We start from the raw sequence: 24,861 nt of genomic DNA, 5'->3' as shown, positions 1-24,861 counted from the left end.
GAAAACATAATTGAAAAACCGATCTGTCAACATTTAGAAATGAGTAAAGTAATAACTACCAGTCAGCATGGGTTTGTTAAAAACAGATCTTGCCAAACCAATCTTATTCCATTCTTCAACATAGTGACTAAATTAGTAGACCAGTGAAATACTGTGGACATAATATACTTAGACTGCAGCAAGGCATTTGTTGTGGTTAGCCAGCAGCAGGTGCAGATGGCTGAGGAGAGCAAGGACTCTGATGAGGGGCCAGGACCATCAGGGAGTGGACTGCTGCCTTCAGAGATTGTGGGGGCTGGCAGCAGTGATGAGGAGATTCGTACACATGCACTAAGGATTGCTCGGAGAAAAGAACAATTACAGCAGCACAGGCAACTCGGGAGTAAGGCTGCAAGGTAATGGCCCCTCCCTCAAGAGGATAAATGGGCAGGTTTGGAAAAGCATTCTTTGCAGACAGCAAAGAAGCTCTGAAGCTCAACTTGTGGACATCTTAGTTCATGTTTGGAGAATCTTGTAAATTAGTTCTTATCTCTGAGTTTTGGCATAATTGACAAACAACTTGGCAAGGCTCTTTCTTGTTGGAGCTAATTAGTGGAAAGCAGCCTTCAGAACAGAATTTGTTATTAAACCCTAAAAGGTGGGGGCTGCTGTCTTTGTCTGTGTTTGCTCTTTGGGAACCTGGCTGGGTCAGAACAGCATTTGACAAAGTAGACCACAACCTAGTTCTTGGTAAGCTAGAAAAAAGTGGGATAGTTAGCATCACCATCAAATGGGTTTGTAACTGGCTGACAAATTGTACTCAATGAATAGTCTTTATTGAGTCTACATCTACATGGAGGGAAGTAAGCCACAAAGTTCTGTCTTAGGCCCAGTACTCTTCAATATCTTCATAAATGACTTAGATGAGGGAATAGAAGGGTAACTTACTAAATTTGCAGATGATACTAAAATGGCAGGAATAGTCAACACTTTAGATGATAGGGTTAAAATCTAGATGGATCTTGACAGACTTATACACTGGGCCTTATCTAATAAAATAAAGTTCAATGTAGAGAAAACCAAAGTCTTACACTTAGGCAAGAAAAAAACAAAAGTATACATGTAGACTGGATGAAACCAGGCTTAATAGCAGTAACTGTGAAAGGGATCTTGGAGTCTTAGTGGACAACCAGCTAAATATGAGCCAACAATGTGTGTGGGGCAACAGCCAAAAAAACACAAAAACAATGCAGTCCTAAGTTACATTAACAGAGGGATACAATCAAGATCAAGTGAAGTGAATACCACTCTATAAAGCCTTAGTAAGACCACACCTAGAGTACCACATTCAGTTTTGGTCACCACACTATAAAAAGATGTTGAGACTCTAGAAAAAGTGCAGAGAAGAGCAATGAGGATGATTAAAGGATTGGAGGCTAAAATATATGAAGAACGGTTACAGGAACTGGGCATGGCTAGTCTAGTTAAGAGAAGGACCAGGGGAGGGATGATAGCAGTGTTCCAATATTTGAGGGGCTGACACAAAGAGGTCAAGCTATTTTCCAAAGCACCTGAAGGCCAGACAAGGAATAATGGATGGAAACTGAATAAGGAGAGGTTCAACCCAGAAATAAGGAGAAATTTTCTGATAGCGAAAACAATCAACCAATGAAACAGCTTGCCTGCAGAACTTGTGGGAGCTTCATCACTTGAGACTTTCACGAAGAGATTGGACTGCCATTTGTCAGAAATGGTGTAGGTCTCCTGCTTGGGCAGAGAGTTGGACTACATGACCTACAAAATCCCTTCCAACTCTGTTAATCTGTAACCTTTGGATCTTTCTTTTTTGTTTTGCTTTGTTTTTTAGCTCTATCTGGCACTGGACTAGCCAAGCAATGAGGAAAAGCATTCATCTGGTTTATCTAATATCCTGTTAATTATAATGTTGTCAGCTTTGGAAGCCATATTAGCACCAGAAGCTTCCACGCTGTCACATTCCTATGCCTGGGAAATTGGGAGGGGAGATTTTGTAAAGTGTGTATAGTTAGACATAATAGCATTCTTCCTTGCAGTCAAGGTCATGTCTTTCCTGCACCTGAATGAGGAGTAGTTAGGGCAGTGATGGTGAACCTTTTCAGCACTGAGTGCCCAAACCGGTACACACATGCATGTGCATGCATGTGTGCATATGGGAGAAATGGAAAACCAAAGGCCAGTGGCTGGTGCATGCATGCCTATTTTACAGCCATCTTCAGGCTGTATTCTGGCCATTTTGGGGCCAAAAATGGATTAAAAATGGCCTGAAAAACACCCTGAAAATGCCCAGAAAATGCCTGAAAAACACCCTGAAAACAGACTGTTTTTCCAGGCTGTTTTCAGACTGTTTTTCAGGCCATTCTCAGGCTGTATTCTGGCCATTTTTCAGGCCAAAAATGGCTTGAAAATGGCCTGAAAAACAGTCTGAAAACGCCCAGAAAATGGCCTGAAAACAAAACCAGCTGGCCGGTGTGCATGTGCATGCCAGGAACCAGAAGAGCAGCTGACGACAGTGCATATGCCCACTGAGAGGGCTCTGCATGTCACCTCTGGCACACGTGCTATAGGTTCGCCATCACGGAGTTAGGGGATGTCTCCAGTTGGGACGGATGGTGATTGGACCATGTGATGGACTGATGGGTACAAGGGATGGATTTGTGTTTTGACTTATTGTGGGACAACTCGGAACTCTCAGATCCGGGTTTTCCCAGATGTGCCAGTAGGTCAACTCTAATAAAATGGGACTTTGAGAAATGCCTGCCTCGTAGTCTTGGTGTTGGAGTTTGGTCTTTCTGGAATACTGATATATGTTCTGTAATGTACAGTAATAGAAATAGAGAGATAATTGAGATAGATCTAGATAGAGATATTAGAGATAAAGAAAACAGAAATAGAAATAGAGATGAAATAGAGATAGATCTCTATCTCTATTTCATCTCTATTTCTATTTCTGTTTTCTTTATCTCTAATATCTCTATCTAGAGATGAGACAAGAGACAATGATGTATTGCATATACAGATAGTCCTTATTTTGCAACTACATTAGAACTGTCAACTTGGGCATTAAGTTAGATGGTTGCTAGATAAAATTGCAATTGTGCTTATGATCTTCAGTTTTCTTTTGCTTTGCAGACTTGTGAAGACTGTAAATATAAGGACTGGTTGCAAAGTTACTTTATCATCACCATTGTAAATGGTCATTAAACTTGCTAATTGTTAAACAATGACTATCTGTACCTAAACTAAACTTTTGTTATTCTGTATCCTACTAATAGTGAAAATAGAAGCAGTTGTAGATATGTATTTTAATGTGTTTTTAAAATATTAAATATAAAACCAGTTAAGGTTTAGGCAGTTAATAAAAATGATATTTGGTATCAGGTATCAGATTTTGATAATAATCAGTCATCAGCTCATCCACTCTGCTCACTCAAGGATTATTCTATTCATAGCTTATAAGAAGTTTCAATTAGGAAGTATTATATATTCTTAGGTGTAGGTAGCCTAAAAAAATTGAATAATCCATATACTAATCTCTAGAGCTTTTGATTTACTAAGCTAAATTTAGTCAATCAGCCATGTACCTAATCTGGCAAGTGCTTCACAACTCTGATGTATTTATATTCCAAGACAAGAATGAAAAATAAAGTGAGTTCAATTATCCGTGTTCAGCACAAAACATGTTTTATAGATCATGTTGAATTATCTTAAAGATGGACTTCTCCCTTACTATTTTTGTTTAATTATTTATCAAATTCAACTCTGCATTTTTTAACCTTAGGAGGTGGGTTGAGTTGAGAGAGAGAGGGACTGGCCCAAAAGCACTCAGTTGGCTTTCATGGCTTAAGGCAGGACTTGAAATCATAGTCTCCTGCTTTCTTAACAGACAGGAAGCAGCAGGTGAAGCTAGGTAGAATCACATCTGAAACCTGTACAATTAGCACAGGATCCCCCCCCCCCGCAAAGCTCTGTGCTTTCTCCACTTCTCTTCTCCCTATAGACCAATGACTGCATCTCAAACAATCCATCTGTTAAAATACTGAAGTTTGCAGATGATACAATAGTGATTGGTCTCATTCGAGAAAACAACAAATCTGCATATAGACAGGAGGTTGTACAACTTGCCTCATGGTGTACCCAGAACAATCTGGAACTGAACACACTCAAAACCGTAGAAATGGTGGTAGACTTTAGAAAAAACCCTCCCATACTACCACCTTTTACAATACTGGAAAACACAGTATCAACAGTAGAGACCTTCAAATTTCTAGGTTCTATCATGACCTAAAATGGACACTTAACATCAAAAACATCATCAAAAAAACACAACAAAGAATGTTCTTTCTGCACCAACTCAGAAACCTCAAACTGCCCAAGGAGTTGCTGATACAGTTCAACAGAAGAATTATTGAGTCTGTCATCTGCACCTCTATAACTGTCTGGTTTGGTTCTGCAACCCAACAGTACAGACACAGACTTCAGAGGATAATTAGGACTGCAGAAAAAACAATTACTACCAACCTCCTTCAATTGAGGACCTGTATACTGCACGAGTCAAAAAGGGGGCTGTGAAAATATTTACAAACCTGTTTCAATTCCTACCCTCAAAATGATGCTATAGAGCAATGGTCACCAACTGGTGGGCCACGGCCCACTGGTGGTCTGCAAGAAAATTTTGGTGGGCTGCAGAGAAATCTCACCCCTCAGAGCACCCCCCAAGCAATTAATCCAGGCTGCGCAGAAACACAAGGCTGCGCTGCCCACATGGCCCGTGGGAACCCTCCCCGCCCACTCACTCCTTACCCAGCAAAGTTGCCTACTAAATTGCTATTTTACCTTTTTCCGACCATCAGCTGTTCTGCTGTGCTGGGAGATTTAGATTAGCTAGGAAGCAGGAAATGGTTGGATTTCTTGCTTTCTAGCTCATCTTTAGATCTTCGGCTCTGCTTTTAAGCACAGCCGAACCTTCCTTAGGACTGAAGTGCAGACTCATGGACTGAAGTGCAGACTCATGGCAAGCAAAAATTATGTGACTGACTGAGATAGCCGATAAATAGATCACTGAATGATTCTGTGAGCAACTCAATCTGCCTGCCTGCTTTGCCTGATTTTGAGTAAAAGTTGCTCTTTTTTTTATAAAAAAAAACAATATTTACATACATGGTGTGTTCTGAGTTAATTTGCTAGCAAATTTTATGTGACAGACTGAGCTAACCGATGGCAGATAGATAGATCTCTGTGATTCTGTGAGCAATTCAATCTGCCTGCCTGCTCTGCCTGATTTTGGGTAAAAGTTGCTTTTTTTAATAAAAAATTCAATATTTATATAAATATTTATAATATTTACATACAAGCCATGCCCAGCCAGTCACATGACCACAAAGCCACACCCACAAATTAGGCCACACCCACAGAACTGGTTAGTGGTCCCTGGGATTTAAAATTATGAGTTTGGTGGTCCCTGAGGTCCAAAAGGTTGGCGGCCCCTCTATAGAGCAAGGGTTACCAACCTTTCCAACCTCAGGGACCACCAAACTCATACTTTTAAATCCTGAGGACCACTAATATGATTTTTTTAAAAATAATATATTTAATATAAAATTTTAATTTTTTATATTAAATTTAAATTTAATATTAAAATTAATTTTTATTATATATAAAAAATGCTTATTTAATTATAACAAAATCGTAAGTGCTTAATCATAACTGTGGGGCAGAGTGAAGGGAAAAGGTCTCATCCTTTGGGGGGGAAGAGGGAGGATTTAAGAAGCCACATGGTGCCTGGAAGCTGAGAAGATCTGGATGGGGAGGAACCTCCTCCCCCTCAAACGGAAGAAAAACAGAGCCATCTCATATCTCCTCCAAGTCAGAAGAAACCTCTCCCTCCTTTTCCAGGAGTGGCTGCCTGGAGTTGGGGGTGGGAAGGAGGGCCGGGCTGAAAGTGCCTAATAACCAGGCAGCCTCCACATAAGAAGAGGATTCCTGAAGATTCCCTGAGGCTAAGCTCCAGGTTTCTCCCCGCCCTGCTTCCAAGCAGAGAAGGATCCCTCCCTGTGTGGAGGCCGAGGGGGAGTGTCGAGCCCAGAAAAGCTGGAGCTCTCGCCTGAACGAACAGGCTGGTTATTAGGAGCCCGTCTTCCTCGGCGCTCTTTTGGTCTGTGCATTTTGTCTCTTTCCCCACCACCACCGCCCCATGCCAAAGGAAAGCCAGCCAGGCTTCTCCTTCCCTCCTACCCTTTCCCCTGCTCCCTTCCCACCACTCAGTCCTACTTTGGGACTGAGCAGAATGTGCTGGAAACATGTGTTGGCATTTCCAACATACCTTCCTCCGGCACTTGCCTGCAATTCTTCACATTCCTCCAGGCCTGGCTTGCTGAGTGGGGAGAGCAGCCCTGATGTCTCTGCTGCCCCCCCAGGAAAAGAGAGTGAGCAGAAACAGCTCTTGCTGGGGGGGGGGGAAGAGCAGAGATCGGAAGGCACAGGCAACCGAAAGCGGCACTTTTCAAAGGGGCAGCTTCCGTCTTCTCTTGCCTGTGTCTTCCTCAATCTGAACTCTTTTGCCCCAGTGAGAGTTATATTTCTGCTTGCTTTTCCTGTGCTTTCCCTGGGCAGCAATGGCTGGGGACTTGGGGGGGCAGCAGAGCAGAGCATCGACAGGGACGAGAAAACTGATGCCGATGCCCCATTCTGGACCTCTGAACTGGATGGTGAGCACAGACTTGCTCACTCCACCCCCTTCCACCACCACCAGCTTTTCTTTTTTTACTTTTCTTGCCCTGGGCTGTCCCTACAGCCCGTGGCCATAGAGGAAGGGCTCAGGCCAGGAGAGGCAACTGGAAGGTGCAGGAGTGCTGCGCAAATGCAAGTAGTGCGCCGCTCTTGCACCTTCTGGCCATCTCCCTTGCCGCTTCAGTCCGCCTGTGCCGCCAGCCCCCTCTTGCTGCAACAGCACCATTACTTTGTCCTGGCCGGTGAGGGCTGCAGGCTTGCGCTTGGCTGAAGGGTGGGAGCCAGCGGGTGGGCGGGCCATAAACCAGGGTGCAGCCTAGATTAATTGCTTTGGGGTGCTTAGGGGGACATTTCTCTGCGGCCCACCAAAATTTTCTCACGGACCACCAGTGGGCTTTGGCCCACCAGTTGGTGACCATTGCTATAGAGCACTGCACACCAGAACAACTAGACACAAGGACAGTTTTTTCCAGAACACCATCACTCTGCTAAACAAATAATTCCCTCAACACTGTCCAACTATTTACAAAGTCTGCACTACTATTACTATTAATTTTCTCATCACTCCTTATCACCCATCCCCTCCCACTTGTGACTGTATGATTGTAACTTTTTCGCTTGTATCCTTACAATATATATTGAGTGTTTCCTAGTATGATTTGATTGCTTATTGTGACCTATGACTATTAATAAGTGTTGTACCTTATGATACTTGACTCTTGACAAATGTATCTTTTCTTTTATGTACACTGAGAGCATTTGCACCAAGACAAATTCCTTGTGTGTCCAATCACACTTGGTCAATAAAGAATTCTATTCTATTCTATTCTATTCTATTCTATTCTATTCTATTCTATTCTATTCTATTTTCTTTTTTTTCCCAAAAGTTTTTTTATTTTTTATTTACAATAAATCCATCTTTTCTTTAAACAGTGTGTCTACTGGGTACATATATCTTGTGCTAATAATTGTAATTTAGAATTTTTATTACCAATATAACAATTATCACATTTCCTTTATAAATCAGCTCTATATCAATATTCACTTATTTCTCTATATATTCATCTGCTCAGTTTTAACTTGTTTTATTTTCCAATCATTGGTAAAATGTATTCCATATCTTATAGTATTCAGTTTCTTCTTTTTAAAAAAAATACTAATGTTAATTTATTCATCTCTGTACATTGAAATATTTTCTCAATCACTTTTCCTTCTGCTGGAATTTTATCGCTTTTTCAGTTCTGAGCAAGTACAATCCTAGTTGCTGTTAATACATGAATAATCAAATATGTTTTTTCTTTGCTTCAGGTACCATCCCTAATAAAAATATTTCAGGTTTCAAATCTGTGTGTTGCTTTATCATTTTTTCCAACCATGTGTGTATTTTTGTCCAATATCTTTTAGCTTCTACACGTGTCCACCACATATAGTAATATGATCCGGGTGTATGGTGGCACTTCCAGCATTTTGCTGATTTATCTTTAAACATCTTTGCAAGTTTTGCTGGTGCAAAGTGCCATCTATAAAACATCTTATACAGATTTTCTTTGTATGCTGTTGATACTGTTAGTTTATAATTTCTTTCCCATAGCTTCTGCCATTTATCTAATTCTATGGTATACCCAATTTTTTTCACCCATGCTATCATTGTTTCCTTTACTTGCTCTTCTTCGAATTTAACACCTACTAGGTAACAATACATTTTTTAAATTAGCTTATCTTCCGTTCCTGTTAATATTTTATCCAACTCTGTCAACTCCTTATAAATACCTTCAGTTTTAACATCTTTTTCATACCTTGATTGTATTTGCATGTATGAGTATCAATTCATATCAATTCTTTGTTCATTCAATTCTTGTTTTGTTTTGAGCTCACCCTTTTCATTCAGAATATCCTTATATCTAACAATAGTTCCCATTTTACAAACATTTAGGTGTGTAAGTGCTTCCGTTGTCGATAACCAGACTGGATTTTCAAATAATGTTGTTCTTTAGTTTTTTCCCCATATTAACAATAGAACATTTCTAATAAAATGTCTTTGAAAGTAACCATATATTTTACTTCTTCCATACCATAAAAAGGTGTGCCAACCCAACTGCAAATCATGCCCCTGCAACATCAATAACCTTGCATTTCTTAAAGTAATCCATTCTTTCATCCATGTTAGTACTGCAGCCCGATAATATAATTCTAGTTGGGCAACCCAAACCCTTCTCTAATTCTTGCATCCTGCAGCAGATTAATTTTAAGATTAATTCTTGCTTTTTTCCCTTGCCATATATATTTCAATATTTATTCTGTTAACATCAAAATATTTTTTCTCCAATTTTATCGGAATTGTTTGAAACAGATACAACAGTTTCAGTAGTATATTCATCTTAATTGTTGCTATTCTTCCTGTTAGGGATAACAGCATATTCCCCCATTTTTCCAAATCTGTCTTGATTTGTTGTTTCAGTTTATAATAGTTATCTTCCTTGATCGTTCCACATCTGGATTCCACTGAATCCACAAATATTTTACTTTCGTTGTGATCTGAATATCTAATCTCTCCATTAACTCTCTTTTCTGCTTTTCTGTCATACTTTTTTTACCAAAAACTTAGTTTTCCCTTTATTTATTTTCAGCCCTGTCACTTTTCCATATGAGGTTTTCGTGGGTATTTGTATGTGGATCTTTGGTTATTTGGGTTTTCTCCCGCATAAAATTGGAAGTATTTTGGCGACATTTTGTTGAAACGTCGCCAAAATACTTCCAATTTTACGCTGAGAGAAACCCGAATAACCAAAGATACACACACACACACACACACACACACACACACACACACACTATAACCAAATCATCAGCAAATTCCTGTAATTTATATTCTTTTCTTATTTCCATCCCTTTTATCTCCTTATCTTTCCTAATATTTCTATTTAACACTAAAGTTAATACAAATAGTAATGATGACAAGGGGACACCCTTGCCTTGTTCCCTTCTTAATGTTAATTTTTCCAGTCAAATCTCCGTTTACCATCACCTTTGCATATTGTTTGTAGTATATTGTCTTAATCATTTAATAAACCTTTCCCCAAAGTCCATTTCTTCCATTTGTGCCAACATAGACTGCCAGTTCACATTGTCAAAGGCCTTTTGCACATCCAAGAATATCAATGCCATCTGTTTTTCTGAGTGTGCTTCATAATATTCCAAAGTGTTCAGAATTATTCTCATATTGTCTTTTATTTGTCTTTTAGGTAAAAAGCTATTTTGGTCTGGGTGTATAAATTGGTTTAAGGATCTCTTTAACCTTTCTGCCATTATTGAAGCAAATATTTTATAGCTTGAGTTCAACAATGATATTGGTCTATAGTTTTTAATTTGTTGTAAATCGGTGTCTTCTTTCGGTATAAGAGTGACGTAAACTTCCATCCACGAGTTGGGTATTTTTGTCTCTATCAGTACTTCATTTACCACTTCTAACAATGTGTTGCTCAGTGAATCCTGCAAGGTTTTCATCCTGCAAGGTTCTGATGGTAGACCATCCGGCCCTGGGTCTTTTCCATTGTTTTGTCTTTTAATTGCTTCTGTTAATTCCATCATTGTAATTCTTTCTTCTAGCATTGTTTTAATTTCTTCTGGTACTTTAGGTAGTTCTACTTTTTTAAAGCATTCTTTGATTTCTCCTTCTCCCACTTGTTCTTGTTCATATACTTCCCCATAGTATTTTGGGAATATTTCTCTTTTCTCTTCCTTTCTATAGCAAAGGTTACCTTTATCAACTGTTAGTTGAGGGAATCTGTTTTTTTCCTTCTCTTTCTTCAATCTGTATGCTAGCCACTTTCCTGGTTTGTTTGCATTTTCAAAAAAAAAAATGATTTTTATTTTTTATGCTAGTTCTTTATCTATTATTTCCATTTTGTGTTTTCTTAGATTCATCTTATTTTGTATGTCCTTTCTTTGTGGATTCCTTTGAAGTTGCTTCTCCAGTTTTTTTATATCCTTCTGGTGTTTTTAGTGCTTGTCTTTTCTATTTCTCTTTCCTGTATATCAGTGGTTCCCAAACTTTTTCAGTCCACCGACCCCTTGGTGTTACAAATTCATCCTCGGTGCCCTCCACCCAGGGGTGGGATTCAAATTTCTGTGGGTGTGGCCTAATTTGAGGGTGTAGCTTGCTGGTCACGTGACTGGTGGGCATGACTTGCTGGTCATGTGACTGGGTGGGCGTGGCTTGCTGGTCACGTGACTGGCTGGCATGGCTTGCTGGCTGGGCATGGCTTGCTGGTCACATGTCGGGGTAGGTGTGATTTGGTGGGCATGTGACTGGGTGGGCATGGCCAGGTGACTGGCAAACCAAATACAAGTGGTCCTCACTTAATGGCTGGTTGTTTAGCAAGTGTTCTAATTTATGACTGGCCTCCCCAGAGATACTTGACCCGTTTTTGGAGTTTTGACAGCCATGCACACACATACATGTGACACACTCCCTTCTAACCCTGCTGGAGCAGGTCATTGCACTAGAATCGGCAAAGCATCTCTGATTAGATTCTAACAGCGGCAGCAGCGGCGGGAACCTTGGAAGAATTTAGGCACTTCTCAGGTGGGGGAGCCACCTTCGTAACTTCCACGGTTCCTGCCGCTGCTGCCGCTGTTATTGGAGATAGCGCTGGCGAGAGAGGGACAGCTGCAGCTCGGCCTGGGCGCTTGGAATGCAGGAACGAGCTACGCACTGGGACTTTTGCAAACTTGCAGAGCCTGAGGCTGGAGCACCAAGGGTAGCAGCAGCAGAGACGCTCACTCGGCTCTTCTCACGCCCACCCAGCCACTCAGGATTAAACCAAAACACAGCGCATGGCACTCCGAGGTACCTCAAAATGTTTTTATTCCTGTTGTTATGGGGATGGGGGAAAAGTGGGAGCGGCTCAGACGCTGTTGTTGGAGATGGCGCTGGTGCATGGGGAGGAATTAATTCACCCCCGAAAAGACGTCCTAGCCATTTTTTTGGGACTCAAAAAAAAAAAAAAGGCCTGGCCTTATTTTGTGAGAAACATGGTAGGTAGACAGAAAGGTAGGCAGACAGACAGGCAGACCTTTTGTATGTATGTATGTATGTATGTATGTATGTATGTATGTATGTATGTACGGACAGACAGACAGACAGACAGACAGACAGACAGAAAGAATGCGACAGCGGTGGCACTTTGGGAAAGCCAAGGTGGGAATTGAAGTCCACACAAGTTGCCAAGGTTGAGAAACACGGGCTGAATATATCAATCCAGCCATTCTGGTTTAGAGTTTAGCATGCTGTTTGATTCCAGCTTAGTCAATGAATAAACCATGGCTAAGATCTTCCTGCTCCTTAATGCAGCTGCCCCTCTGCCCCTTCTCCAGCCCCCTGCAGCTGCCCCTCTGCCCCTTCTCCAGCCCCCTTTGGCATCCAATTTTGCAATGCCAACCTCCCCGGGGCAGCGATGCAGCCGACCTCACACTCTTTGCTTCAATCCAAGGTCCACTTCCATCAGGCCAAGCAAGGAGCACACGCTCAGTGAGTCCCAACTTCAGTGAAGCATTCTGCCCATCTTTATGCCCACCCAGGAGGAGGAAGGTGTGTGGAAGCAGCCCAGACCAGTGGAGGCGGAGGGAATGATTGCTTGGAAACTAAGCAAGCAAGCAAGCAAGCAAGCGCAGGGCTCAGTCGGAAGAACCGGGCTGCAGAGGGAGGCTAGGTTCTAGGTCCGGGACGGCCACGTAGAGCTGAACCGAACCGAGCCATGTGCCTTGGAGAGCCGCAGCTGCACCCACCCACATTCTGTGCGCAAGCCCGGCTGGCTGGAGAGGTGGAAGCTGGGCGGGCGCTGCGCACTCCCTTGTTCTCCTCCGGGGAAGGGGGCCCTAACACCGGACCACCTATCCCTTTCACTGCGCGCCTTGGGAGGGTTTTGCTTTCGGGCCTTCTGGCGTGCCTCCACCACTTCCACCGGAGAGGGCAGCCTGCAAGCTTAAGGCGCCCTCTTTCCACTACCTCCCACCTCTCTCCCCCCCAGACGTGGCAAGGCTCACTGCACGCAGGTTCCGCATTTGAGGCGCCAGCTACAAAGCGATGAAACAGTCAATGGGCTGCGTGGCCGGCAGTCAGTGAGCCTGCGGGGCCGGCACCTCGAACACTCCCTGCCATGTCTTAGCACCCCCCTGCTGGCCCCCTTGCCTCTTACCACCCCCCTAAGGCATCCTACCGCCCCCTGGGGGGCGGTACCACCCACTTTGGGAACCACTGCTCTAATGTAAGCTTTTGCTATGTCCCATACATTTTGTAATGAAGTCTCTTCTTTTCTATTTTCATCAAAAAAGAATTTCAATTCTTTTTCCATATATTTAATATATTCCTTTTCTCTTAATATTGAGTTGTTCATTGTCCATCTTGATGTCTTTTTTTGTCCCTTCCATATTAATTGTACTATGATCTGCCCAGGTGCTTGTTTCAATACTTATTTTTTGTATGTTAGGAATTAAGTCTGTTGATAATATCCACATCATGTCAATCCTGGTCCAGGACAAATGTCTATTTGAGTAAAATGTATATTGTTTGTTTTTTGAGTGTATTTCTCTCCATCTGTCTTGGATTGCTAACTCTTCCGTCATCTTGAAGAAGGATTTGGTAAATGTGGAAACGGACTAGAAAACACAAAAGATAAACAAAAAAAATCCAGGAAAAAGGTCTCCTGCTTCTTAGTCTGGTGCTTTAGCCACTAAATCAAACTGGTTCAACTGGGGTTCAGTTCTTTATCTGCTTACTTATAACGTTATTGAAAATTATTGAAATCCAAGATGGTGGACAGGCAGCAATGGCTGTAACACTTCCATAAGTAAACAGGTTTTTCCTTTTCCTTTTACATTTTTAATTCACTTTTGACCCATTTCTAATCCATATCTGACTTTTTACATGAACACATATAGCAAGGCTACAAATTTGTTTTTAGCTACATTTTACAAGCCAAGAGGCTTTTGAGGAAAGTAGCAAAAGAGGCCCAAGAGGGAAGGTAGAGAAAGAGGCCTGAAAGGAAAGTAATGAAAGAGACCTGAGAGACCTCAGCCACAGACAAGAAAAAAAATCCTTCCTCACCAACCATACCAGTGCCTCCACAACAATCTTACCATGCCAGGCAAACACTCTATTGCCAAACCCCCACCCAAAAAGATGGAGATCACTGCTGATGAGCCATACAACTCCTGCATATGCTTCATCTGTACAGAAGCATTCGAGGAGGATGAGAGTAGCATGAAGTGCTCCCTGTGTGACAAGTATGCTCACCACAAGTGCTTGGGGTTAACAAAAGGCGTAGCCCAGTTCCTGCAATCAGCTTCACTTAAAAGCTCTCGGTTTACATTTCCACTATTCTGCCCATCATGCAAGCCCAGACTGGAAAAAATTATTGTTTTACTAGAATGGGTGGACACCACAGAAGCGTGATTAGCATCCCTTGAAGAAAAAGAAAAAACACAGAAAAGCGAAGCACCAATATCCTGAACTCCTATTCCAACCCAACTCCCCCTGCAGGAAACTACTAATCCTGTGAGTGACATCTCCATCCTTGTCAAAGATGTGATCAAATGTGAACTGAAGCATCCCAATGCAATCTTATCTGGACTGGAACAGAATTCCTCCTGCTTCTAAATGAGGCCCTATTCAACCTCATTTTTCTCTGAGAGACATGGTTGAATGTATCCTTTCCAGACTCCTCTATTACAATAAGTGACTATCAAGTTTTCTGGTCTGGCTGTGAAAACCGTAGAAGGGATGGTGTTGCTATTTTCTATAAAAAGTCCCTAGGTCTGAAAAAGATTAATGTTACACAGGAGCTTCCTCTTCTTGAGATCACTATCTGCGAACTGTCCTTAAATACCACAGTTCGTTTCTTGCTATGTTATAAAGCCCCTGATTATGACCTTGGTCATATGAACAAGTTAATTGCACTACTAACATGGGCAGTTTCCTGCCCGCATCCTTTTATCTTTTTTGGTGACCTCAATTTGCCTCTTATTAATTGAACCCTAAACAAATGTACAACCGAACCTATACATGCAACCCAGGGGTGGGATTCAAAAATTTTAACAACTGGTTATGTAGGCGTGGCTTAGTTGGTGGGCCTGGCTTGGTGGCCAACTCAATATCACTCACATTGAGGCATGCATCTCATCGCCTGGCCTCTCATGACTGTGGGGATGCTGCAACAGTTGTAAGTGTGAAAAACGGCCTTAAGTCACTTTTTTCAGTGTCATTGTAACTTTGAATGGCCACTCCACACAAGCAAAGTTCCAGCAAAGGAGGGGAAAAAAAACTCCAGAGAAGTTCCTGAGACAGGAAGTCTAGTCCTGCCAAGAATGCAATAAGGGTTAACGGAGAGGCAGTTTATGTAAGCAACACCAGAATGTTTCCTTCCTGCCTTTCTTACAGGATTAGGCCAGTAATTTCTTGTAACAACCAGTTCTCCGAATTGCTTAGAATGTTAACAACTGGTTCTAGCAAATAGGTGCGAACTGGTAGAATCCCATCCCTGATGCAACCCTGTACAATGCTGTTATGACTCTGGGGCTGGAGCAGTTAGTAACGAACAACACTAGGCTCAACAATTGCTTAGATTTCATCTTCTGCAATAGCTTAACTCAATTTATGGCCTACAAGTTAAACAATCTTTTTCCAACAGTGATCACAGTATGATTGATTTTTGTCTCAACTTGTGTCCCTGCAAAGAGGATCTTAATGATGTGAGTCCAAATTATAATTTAAAAAAAAGCCAACTATGATCTCATAGCTGCCGACCTCACATCTCTTGAATACTGCAAAGACCAATATAACACTTTTTTGCTCAAAGTCAATAGAGTCATACATTCCAAAAATAATCCCTAAAGCTGAAATAAAAAACACCCCCCCCCCAAATTACCCATAACAATAAGAAAATTACAATCCCCCAAAAAATCTTTTTGGCAAGAAAACAAAACTGGCTACATAGCTAATTTTAAAAACTGTTACAAACTTCTTGAAAAAGCTTGCCACTGCCCTAGCCAAACCTCTATGCACAATCTATGAGGTATCTTTCAGAACCAGATCCCTGCCTGACTTATGGTCATTAGCCACAGTCATACCTATTTTTAAAAAGGGAGACCCTAGTCTTGTAGAAAATTACAGACCAATCTCACTGTGTTGCATCATCTGTAAAGTCATGGAATCAATTATTAACGAATCCATCACCCTCTACTTAGAAACAAACAACATGCTTTCTAACAAGCAGTTTGGTTTCAGGAAAAATTGTCCTATAATCTGCAACTCCTACACTGCAGAAACATTTGGACCACAGATCTTGACCAGGGTAAAACAATAGAAACAATTTACATAGACTTCTGCAAAGCCTTTGATTCAGTGGCGCACAACAAACTACAGTTGAAACTACGTTCTTATGGCAAATATGGATCCCTGCACAAGTGGATAGCCGCATTCCTATCAAACAGGTAACAAATAGTCAAAATAGGAACAGCCCTATGAAATCCAGCACCAGTTAACAGCAGTGTCCCTCAAGGCAGCGTTTTAGGACCCACACTCTTTCTGCTTCACATCAACGACCTATGTGATCATATTAAAAGCAGCTGCGTCCTCTTCGCCGATGACGTAAAATTATTTAATACCACTGACAATGCTGCTGCCTTACAAAGTGACCTTGACTATGTGTCAGTATGGTCGTGTCATTGGCAACTCCAATTTTCAACTAATAAATGCTCTGTCCTACATATTGGCAATAAAAATCAGAACACCAAATATGTTGGACGGAAATGATCTCATAGACAACCCTCACTCTGTCAAGTACCTAGGAGTACTCATCTCAAACAACCTAAGTCCCAGAGCTCACTGTAACAGCACTGCCAAAAAGACATTAAGAGTTGTTAACCTTATTTTTTGATGCTTCTTCTCCGGTAACATTGAATTGCTAATTAGGGCATACAAAACCTTTTCCAGACCAATTCTCGAATACAGCTTGTCCACCTAGAGCCCCCTGTCGGGCTTTGTGAAACAACTCGTTCAACAGCACTGGAAGATTAAGGGCTTGAAGGAAATGAAACAAAAACAAACATTCCTACCAGATGACGTCTGCACGCTGACTAGTTTAGATTGATGAGGGGGGAATACAAACACTTCATTACATACCCACAATCAGCAATGCAGCATTAACGAAGAGGAACATCATACTAATAAATTCATAAAGACAGCTTTTGGCAGGGTGGGTAAATAAATCAAGAGAGACCAACTGCAGGAACGGGAAGAGTAAGGGGTAGTAGGGAATCATGGCTTAGTTAGTATGCAATATAGACCATAGAATTATAGTGTTAATAGGGTAATTGGGACACGTGCAGGGTGGAGATAGACAGCGATTAGGTGGGTGGAGTGAAGGGATGATTGATTTCAGTGCTAACCTTGTTCAGTTTAACTGTGCTTGTCAGTTACTGTACTAGGAACAATAAAAAGAAAAAGAAAAAAGAATACAAACCTATCTGTTTGCAATTTCTTACCTAGGATTCACAGAACCACGGCTAAAAGAAGGTTAGCGCTCACTTGTTTATTGTTAAACTGCTATTGGACTTCGTGAGATGGCTGAAGGGTTGGAGCCAGAGTTGCCAATGGCAGAAACACGGAGGAGGTTGATGTGGATGTTGAAGAAAGGAAAAAGGAAACAGAGGAGGAAAAGGCTCTGGGTCCTCCATCCCATGCATTAGCTCAGCCTGTGGTAAAGGGCAAAGACCAGAAAGTCTGTACGTTTGAGTGAGCCACCTGAATTGGCAGAACAAAGTGTAGAGGATTGGAGAAGACAACGGACTACTTATGGAAGGGGTGTGGCAACGGAGGACTGGAGGGTGAGGAGATGGCCAGGGACTGATGATAGAATGCCTCCAGGTAGTACTACATTAGATATATTACATTTGCAATTTGGAGAACTGTCTGTTCAGGAAGCTTCTATGGATCCTTTGTCTAAGGAAGTGGGTCAGTATATGAAGCACAGTACATTAGTGGGTAAACCTTTAAGAAGTTCTAGTCCTGTAACTCTGGGGTTGGAAGCTATGAAACCATTAGAAAGACAGGAATTGCACTCAAAGAGGTTTTTGGATACTGTTTCTGCACCGCCTGGTCAAAAAGGTATGCCGGGAAGGAGAACCTCTGACTCTATAACAGACTGGGGCCATGGGGAGGACCAACGGGACATTAGTAGAATGTTATGGAATCCGCAAGGCCGTTGGGGACCTCCTCAATTGCAAGCAACTTTTAGTGGAGATCCCAATAGAGTAGCTGTTTTCATTGCGCAGGTGATACATTATGTTGACCTAATGGCAAATACTATCCATCCCAATGGGCGTTGATAGTAGCCCTAACCAGCTTACTTGATGGAGAAGCAGGGGAATGGGCTGCCGATTTACATCATGTACAATCTCCTGTGCTGTCGGATGTGGGATTATTCCTGGAAGCATTAAAACAGAGGTTTGACAATGATTCGAAGTTACAACAGGTGGAGGAAGACCTATTAGCGATAAAACAGCAGGGTTGACCAGCAGTGGAATATGTACAGGAGTGTTGATGAGCTGCTGAAAAAGTTCCCACCTGTCCAGAAAGATTGTTAATACATCTGTTTAGGGAAGGTTTAGATTATGCATTGGAACAAGCTTGCTTATATAGAGGCTTGCCACCTAAACTGCAGGACTGGTACTGTGCTGTGGTGGAATTAGATTTGAGACTATGTAGATTGAAAGAGAGAAAGGACAGCAGTCCACAAGTCCGGCCCATTGTATGACCTAATATTCCATCTCTTCATCCAAGTCCACCCAGTAAAGTACCGTTTGGTAGGGGCACATTTCGGTGCTATAGATGTAATCAACTGGGGCATCGCGTGGCTGAATGTCTGATACCTCCTTTATCGAGTTCCAGGAGATGAATGAAACAACAGGTTCAAGAAGAAAACAGAGTTGGAGATAGACATAAACGAACACCTGAACGTTCCAGTGGGGTAGGGCAGACGGATTCAACTGTGGAGTCTAAAATAAGATTAGATGAAAACTATGCCTACCACATGAAAGGTTTTGGTGCAAAACGTAGAAAGTGAAGAAGATGAGACAATAGAGGATCCGGTTAAAACTGATCTGGTTAAAAACTCCTATAAAATTTGAACAAGTAGATGGATCCATATTAGGCAGAAAACCAGCTGTGTATTGTACTGAGTCAGTGAAAATGAAAATGGGGGCTCATTGGGAAAACATTTCATTTGTTGTAGTACACCAAATGACTGAGTCGGTAATTCTTGAGTTGGCATGGCTGGATAAGTGGGGACCCACTATTTTATGGGAAGGGGGGTTCAGAAAAATCAGATTAATAGAAGGTCCTGAGCCGCCTAGTGAAACAACAGCTGGTTTAATGCCTCACATTATAAATCCAGGCTATCCATTGGAATACCATGATTTAGCCGAGGTTTTTAATGAAACTGGAAGTGACCGATTACCGCCCCGTAGACCAACCGACTGTGCCATTGAGTTGCTTCCTGGTGTTAAATTACCAAAGCCACGAATGTATTCCATGACCCCACAAGAAATGGATGAAATGAGAAAATACATAGACACTAATTTGGCGAGGGGGTTTATTAGACCAGGTAGAGCACATATAGCAGCTCCAGTATTATTTAGAGAGAGAAAAGATGGAGGATTAAGATTATGTGTAGATTTCCGGGGTCTGAATGCTGTATGCAAAGAACCGTTGTATCCATTACCCTTAATTAAAGATCTGTTATCAACATTAGCTCATGGGAAAATATTTACAAAATTAGATCTTCGGGAAGCATATTACAGGGTGAGAATCCGAGCAGGTGATGAATGGAAAACTATATTTAACTGTCCATTAGGCAGCTATCAGTTTAGGGTTATGCCATTCGGGTTACAGGGAGTTCCTGCTGTTTTTATGCAATTGATTAACAGTGTTTTGCATGAGCATTTATACAAAGGTGTTTTGGTATATCTGGATGATATATTAATCTATACTGAAACAATGGATGAACATGTACGTTTGGTAAGACAAGTCTTGGAAAAATTGTTACATGCCCAATTATTTGTAAAGTTGTCTAAATGTGAATTTCATCGGTCTCAGTTGGATTATTTAGGATATAGAATATCTGCAGAGGGATTGCAAATGGACCCCATCAAGGTAAAAACGGTTTTAGATTGGAAAGCACCAACAACCCAAAAACAGTTACAAAGTTTTTTGGGTTTTGCCAATTTTTACCGGCAGTTCATTCCCTCCTTTGCTTTGATAGCTCTCCCTTTAACGTATTTGCTAAAAACAAACAACAAACAGAAAAAAACCGCAAACCCGGACAAGCTATACTATTGACAGAGGAATGTCAACAGGCGTTTGATGCCCTTAAATAGATGTTTGTTCAAGCACCAGGGCTAAAACATCCAAACCCAGAATTATCATTCATCATTCAGGCAGATGCCAGTGATGTGGCAATAGGGGCTGTTTTATTACAAAAGAACGATAATGGTATATTGCAACCATGTGGATACACCTCACGTAAATTTAGTATAATTTAAAGAAACTGGGCAATCTGGGAGAAAGAGGCATTTGTTGTAAGACGGGCACTGTTAACCTGGCAACAATTCCTGGAGGGTTCAAAAGAACAATTTGAGGTCTGGACCAACCATAAAAATGTGGAAGCTCTACAAACCCCTCGCAAGCTATCCCCCAAACAAGTTAGATGGGCACTTTATTTTCAGAGGTTTAATTTTGTTTTGAAATATGTACCTGCAGGGAAAATTTTTCTAGCTGATGCATTATCTCGACTTCCACAATATGATAGTAAAAGAGAAACTCTGATACAACCTATTATACAGGGTAAAGATACTATACAAACATTAAAATATAAAGTAATAGATGACTTACCAAAAGCTTTAGAAAAAGATCCCTGGTTACAGAAAAATAAAACACAATGTATTATCACTGATGGAATAGCTTGGAAAGGAACGAAATTATATATACCAATTACCTTACATGAACTAGTACTTAAAAGGTGCCATGATAACAAACAAACTGGTCATTACGGTTACCTTAAAACATTACATTTAGTTAAGAGACAATTTTGGTGGTCAGGTATGAGGGGAGATATTGAACGCTATGTTAGAAAATGTAAAGTATGTGCTAGTAGTAAGGCTTGTCCTGGAAAACCTTTAGGACTATTGCAAAAAGTGTCTGATCCAGTTAAACCATGGCAGGATATTGCCATGGACTTCATTGTAGATTTACCTTGTAGTCATGGGTTCACCGTAATATGGACCGTAATAGATCTGTTCTCAAAACAGGTACATTTCATTCCATGTAAAGGTGTACCCTCTGCAAAGAAATTAGTTGGTTTGTTTCTAAAACATATATATCACTTACATGGTGTACCAAGACGTATTATTTCAGACAGAGGGGTACAATTTACAGCCAGATTCTGGAGAGAGTTTGTGAAAACGATAGGCTCACAGCAGGGGTTAAGTACCACTTACCACCCGAGTACGAACGGCGCTGCAGAGCGAGCCAATGCAGCCATAGAACAATATCTAAGGTGTTATGTATCATATCAACAAAACGATTGGTCTGAATTATTACCATTTGCAGAGTTCGCTTATAATAATGCTATACACAGCAGCACAGGATATACCCCATTTCAAATACTATATGGAAGTGAGTTAATACCAATTCCAGAATTGCCACATAGTACAGAGACACCAGTAACGCAGAAGCAATGGTATGAACAAATACAACAATCATGGAAATATGTAAGAGAAGCCTTACGTGATGCCTTCATTGCATGTAAAAAACAATTTGACAAATGAACAAAAATCTTTCCACATTGGAGATCTCATATATCTGTCCACTAAATATATAAATCTGGGTCTTCCTTGTAAGAAATTAGGGCCAAAATATATTGGACCATTCCCAATTGTAAAGGTAATTAATCCGGTGACTGTACAATTGAAACTATCATCACGATATAAAAGAATACATCCTGTATTTCATTGCAGTTTATTAAAATGTATATATACACAAACACTTCCTGGTCCAATAAAAGATGATCAATATGAGGTAGAGGAAGTATTAAATTCCCGAAAGAATAGGGGAAAGTTACAATATTTGATAAAAGGGAAGGGGTATCCCACTGCGGAAGCATCGTGGGTTAATAGCAATGACGTCCATGCTCCACGATTATGTCAACGGTTTCATAGAAAAAATCCACATAAAGAAATGGAAACATAACAACGCTAATGAAATTATAAGATATTAATCCCCTCTGTTTCATTTCCAGGGAGGCCAGTGGTAGAGGGGACTGCCAGTCGGGCTTTGTGAAACAACTCGCTCGACAGCATTGGAAGATTAAGGGCTTGAAGGAGATGAAACAAAAACAAACATTCCTACCAGATAATGTCTGCACGCTGACTAGTTTAGATGGATGAGGGGGGAATACAAACACTTCATTACATACCCATAATCAGCAATGCAGCATTAACGAAGAGGAACATCATACTAATAAATTCATAAAGACAGTTTTTGGCAGGGTGGGTAAATAAATCAAGAGAGACCAACTGCAGGAACGGGAAGAGTAAGGGGTAGTTGGGAATCGTGGCTTAGTTAGTATGCAATGTAGACCATAGAATTATAGTGTTAATAGGGTAATTGGGACACGAGTGCAGGGCGGAGATAGACAGCGATTAGGTGGGTGGAGTGAAGGGATAAATTACACTGAAAGATGATTGATTTCAGTGCTAACTTTGTTCAGTTTAACTGTGCTTGCCGGTTACTGTACTAGGAACAATAAAAATAAAAAAGAATACAAACCTATCTGTTTGCAATTTCTTACCTAGGATTCACAGAATCACAGCTAAGACCCACACTGTATATCGGACATTAACATGATTGAGTGGGTTCAAAGGTATTTCTCAAGAGGAGTACTATACTCCTCTACTCACTATAGTATTCCCTCTGTCTCCAGGCTTGAAATTTTGGGCTTGGACAATCTGGAACTTCCTGCCTGTGGTCCGATCTAAGCATCGTTCACAAAATTGTCTGCTATAACATCTTGCCAGTCAATGATATCTTCAGCTTCAATCACAATAATACATGGGCAAACAACTGTTACAAACTCAAGGTACACAGCTCCAAACTCAATTGCAAAAAATACGACTTCAGCAACAGAGTGGTCAACGCCTGGAACACCCTACCCAACTCCGTTGTTGCAGCCTTAATCCCTCACAGCTTCAACCTCAAACTGTCCACTGTGGACCTCACCCCATTCTTAAGAGGTCCTTAAAGGGGTCGTGCATAAGTGCACCAGCGTGCCTACCACCCCTATCTTACTGTCCCCATTTATCTGTACTTACTTCTTTGTTTATGTTTATGTTCATACCTATACTTGATATCTTGTACATGTTTGAAAAATAAATAAATAAATAAATTTTCAGAGCTGCTTTATGCCAAATAAATATATTTAAAAACCCATCAAATACCAGGATTCTTGTTAATCTGTTTTGTTTTACCAAGACCCTAAAATGAAACATTCTTATTTTTTTTAGTCTTTACTTATTGTTTTTATTGGATTTTTGATGTTAGCTATTCTCTATTGCAGGATAACTCTAGCAGCTAATAATCCCATAAATCTATAGGGTCCCATATTGGGAAAAATGTGGTAATGGAAAACTAGAATTTCCATCATTTTTAATAAATCAAGATGACCTTATTGCAGAATGTAGAAACTTAATTTATATATCATTGTGGTGATATCATGGAGAATTTAGTACCACATATTATACTCCCACCTGCTTTAGTTGTCACTTTCAACAGATATCCTTCCAAGTCAATGTGAAAATGTGTTGTCTCATATGGTAGAGAAATGCGAGTCCTATTCCACTTCACTGTGAGATGCTGATGGAGGCTGATAGTGCTGCTGCCTAGCATAAGGTCTACAGATTTTGTCCAGGAAAAAGAGTGAGTCCTTCGGGCATCATTCTTTACCAGCACCTGGAAAGGTGAGGTGGTGGAAGTGCAATCTTTTGTCAAAATATACTGACATGTTCCCTGAAAGTTAAATGTCCGCCCATCAAAAGTATTGTAGTGGGGGTCTCCAAATACAGTGCAAACTCCAGGCTCTGCAGGTGAGTGAGAAACAAAAACAGCATAAAAATCAATTTCAGTATTTGGAAAGGTAAATATTAGATGGATACAAAGGAACTTCCAACATGAAGGAAAACTTCATAGCTTATATTTCTAAGTACAGGAGACACCTAAACAAATAATGTATGAAGCATCAAAACCATCCTGGTACATTTATCTGAAAAGCTATGTTAGCTGTTCATCTTTTTCAAATCTACATTCAATGAGAAATATGGATTTACTTCCATGAAACATCTGGAACGGTCCTCATTTGGCATCACTACCAAATTAAATTGCATAAATTAAAAAGAACAGCCTTTCCCCCTCCCTTTCTACACACACCCAGGCCAATTCCTTTTGCCCCTCCCCATTGTAGGGCTAACAAACTGGCTTCTGTACTTTACAAGTATGCATTGGGGGACAGATAAATTATAAAAACAATCCATAAAATCATATGTTTCTTTAATGTGTAATTTCTATAGCAAGAATATGTTCTACTGAACTTCCTGGAACTTATCTCAAATGCTCAAGCTACTGGTTTATTTGAGAATGAAGACAAGATCTTGAAATACCTTTTAATATATAGTGGGGGTCCTGATAATAAGAGTCCAGCAGATTTTTTCCCCCCATGGGTACATAAGAGCTGATCCTACTCCAAAGCCCTACAATGGGGAGGGGCAAAAGGAATTGGCCTGGGTGTGTGTAGAAAGGGAGGGGGAAAGGCTGTTCTTTTTAATTTATACAATTTAATTTGGTAGTGAATTTGTTGAGCATAGTTGGCTCAGTGTCATAGTGAGATTTGCTGTCAAATTTCACTATTGTTAGAGGATTTAGTTGAAGTGAAAAATATTCTTCTTAAAGGCTATAGGTAGATATGCCTTGATATTGTTAGGAATGTCTAATAATAATGTACTCTTAATAAT

At 40.8% G+C, this 24,861-nt stretch overlaps 1 protein-coding gene across 2 annotated transcripts in view; it reads right to left on the bottom strand.

Annotated features, from left to right (window-relative positions):
- The window catches only part of BMPER (BMP binding endothelial regulator), a 525,475-nt gene that overhangs the window by 200,855 nt on the left and 299,759 nt on the right, over window positions 1-24,861 (bottom strand). For both annotated transcript variants that reach the window (XM_026674868.2, XM_087947656.1), the window contains exon 12: window positions 23,605-23,934. In XM_026674868.2, coding sequence (XP_026530653.1) covers window positions 23,605-23,934 — 330 coding nt within the window. The remainder of the gene's footprint in view (window positions 1-23,604; window positions 23,935-24,861) is intronic.

The sequence above is a fragment of the Notechis scutatus genome, chromosome Z (assembly GCF_049901735.1).
Source record: "Notechis scutatus isolate UNSWTSFEM ecotype Mainland chromosome Z, rNotScu1.2, whole genome shotgun sequence".
Lineage (NCBI taxonomy): Eukaryota > Metazoa > Chordata > Lepidosauria > Squamata > Elapidae > Notechis > Notechis scutatus.
Note: the sequence above shows the minus strand (reverse complement) of the source record. Positions and strands in the feature narration are given on the sequence as shown.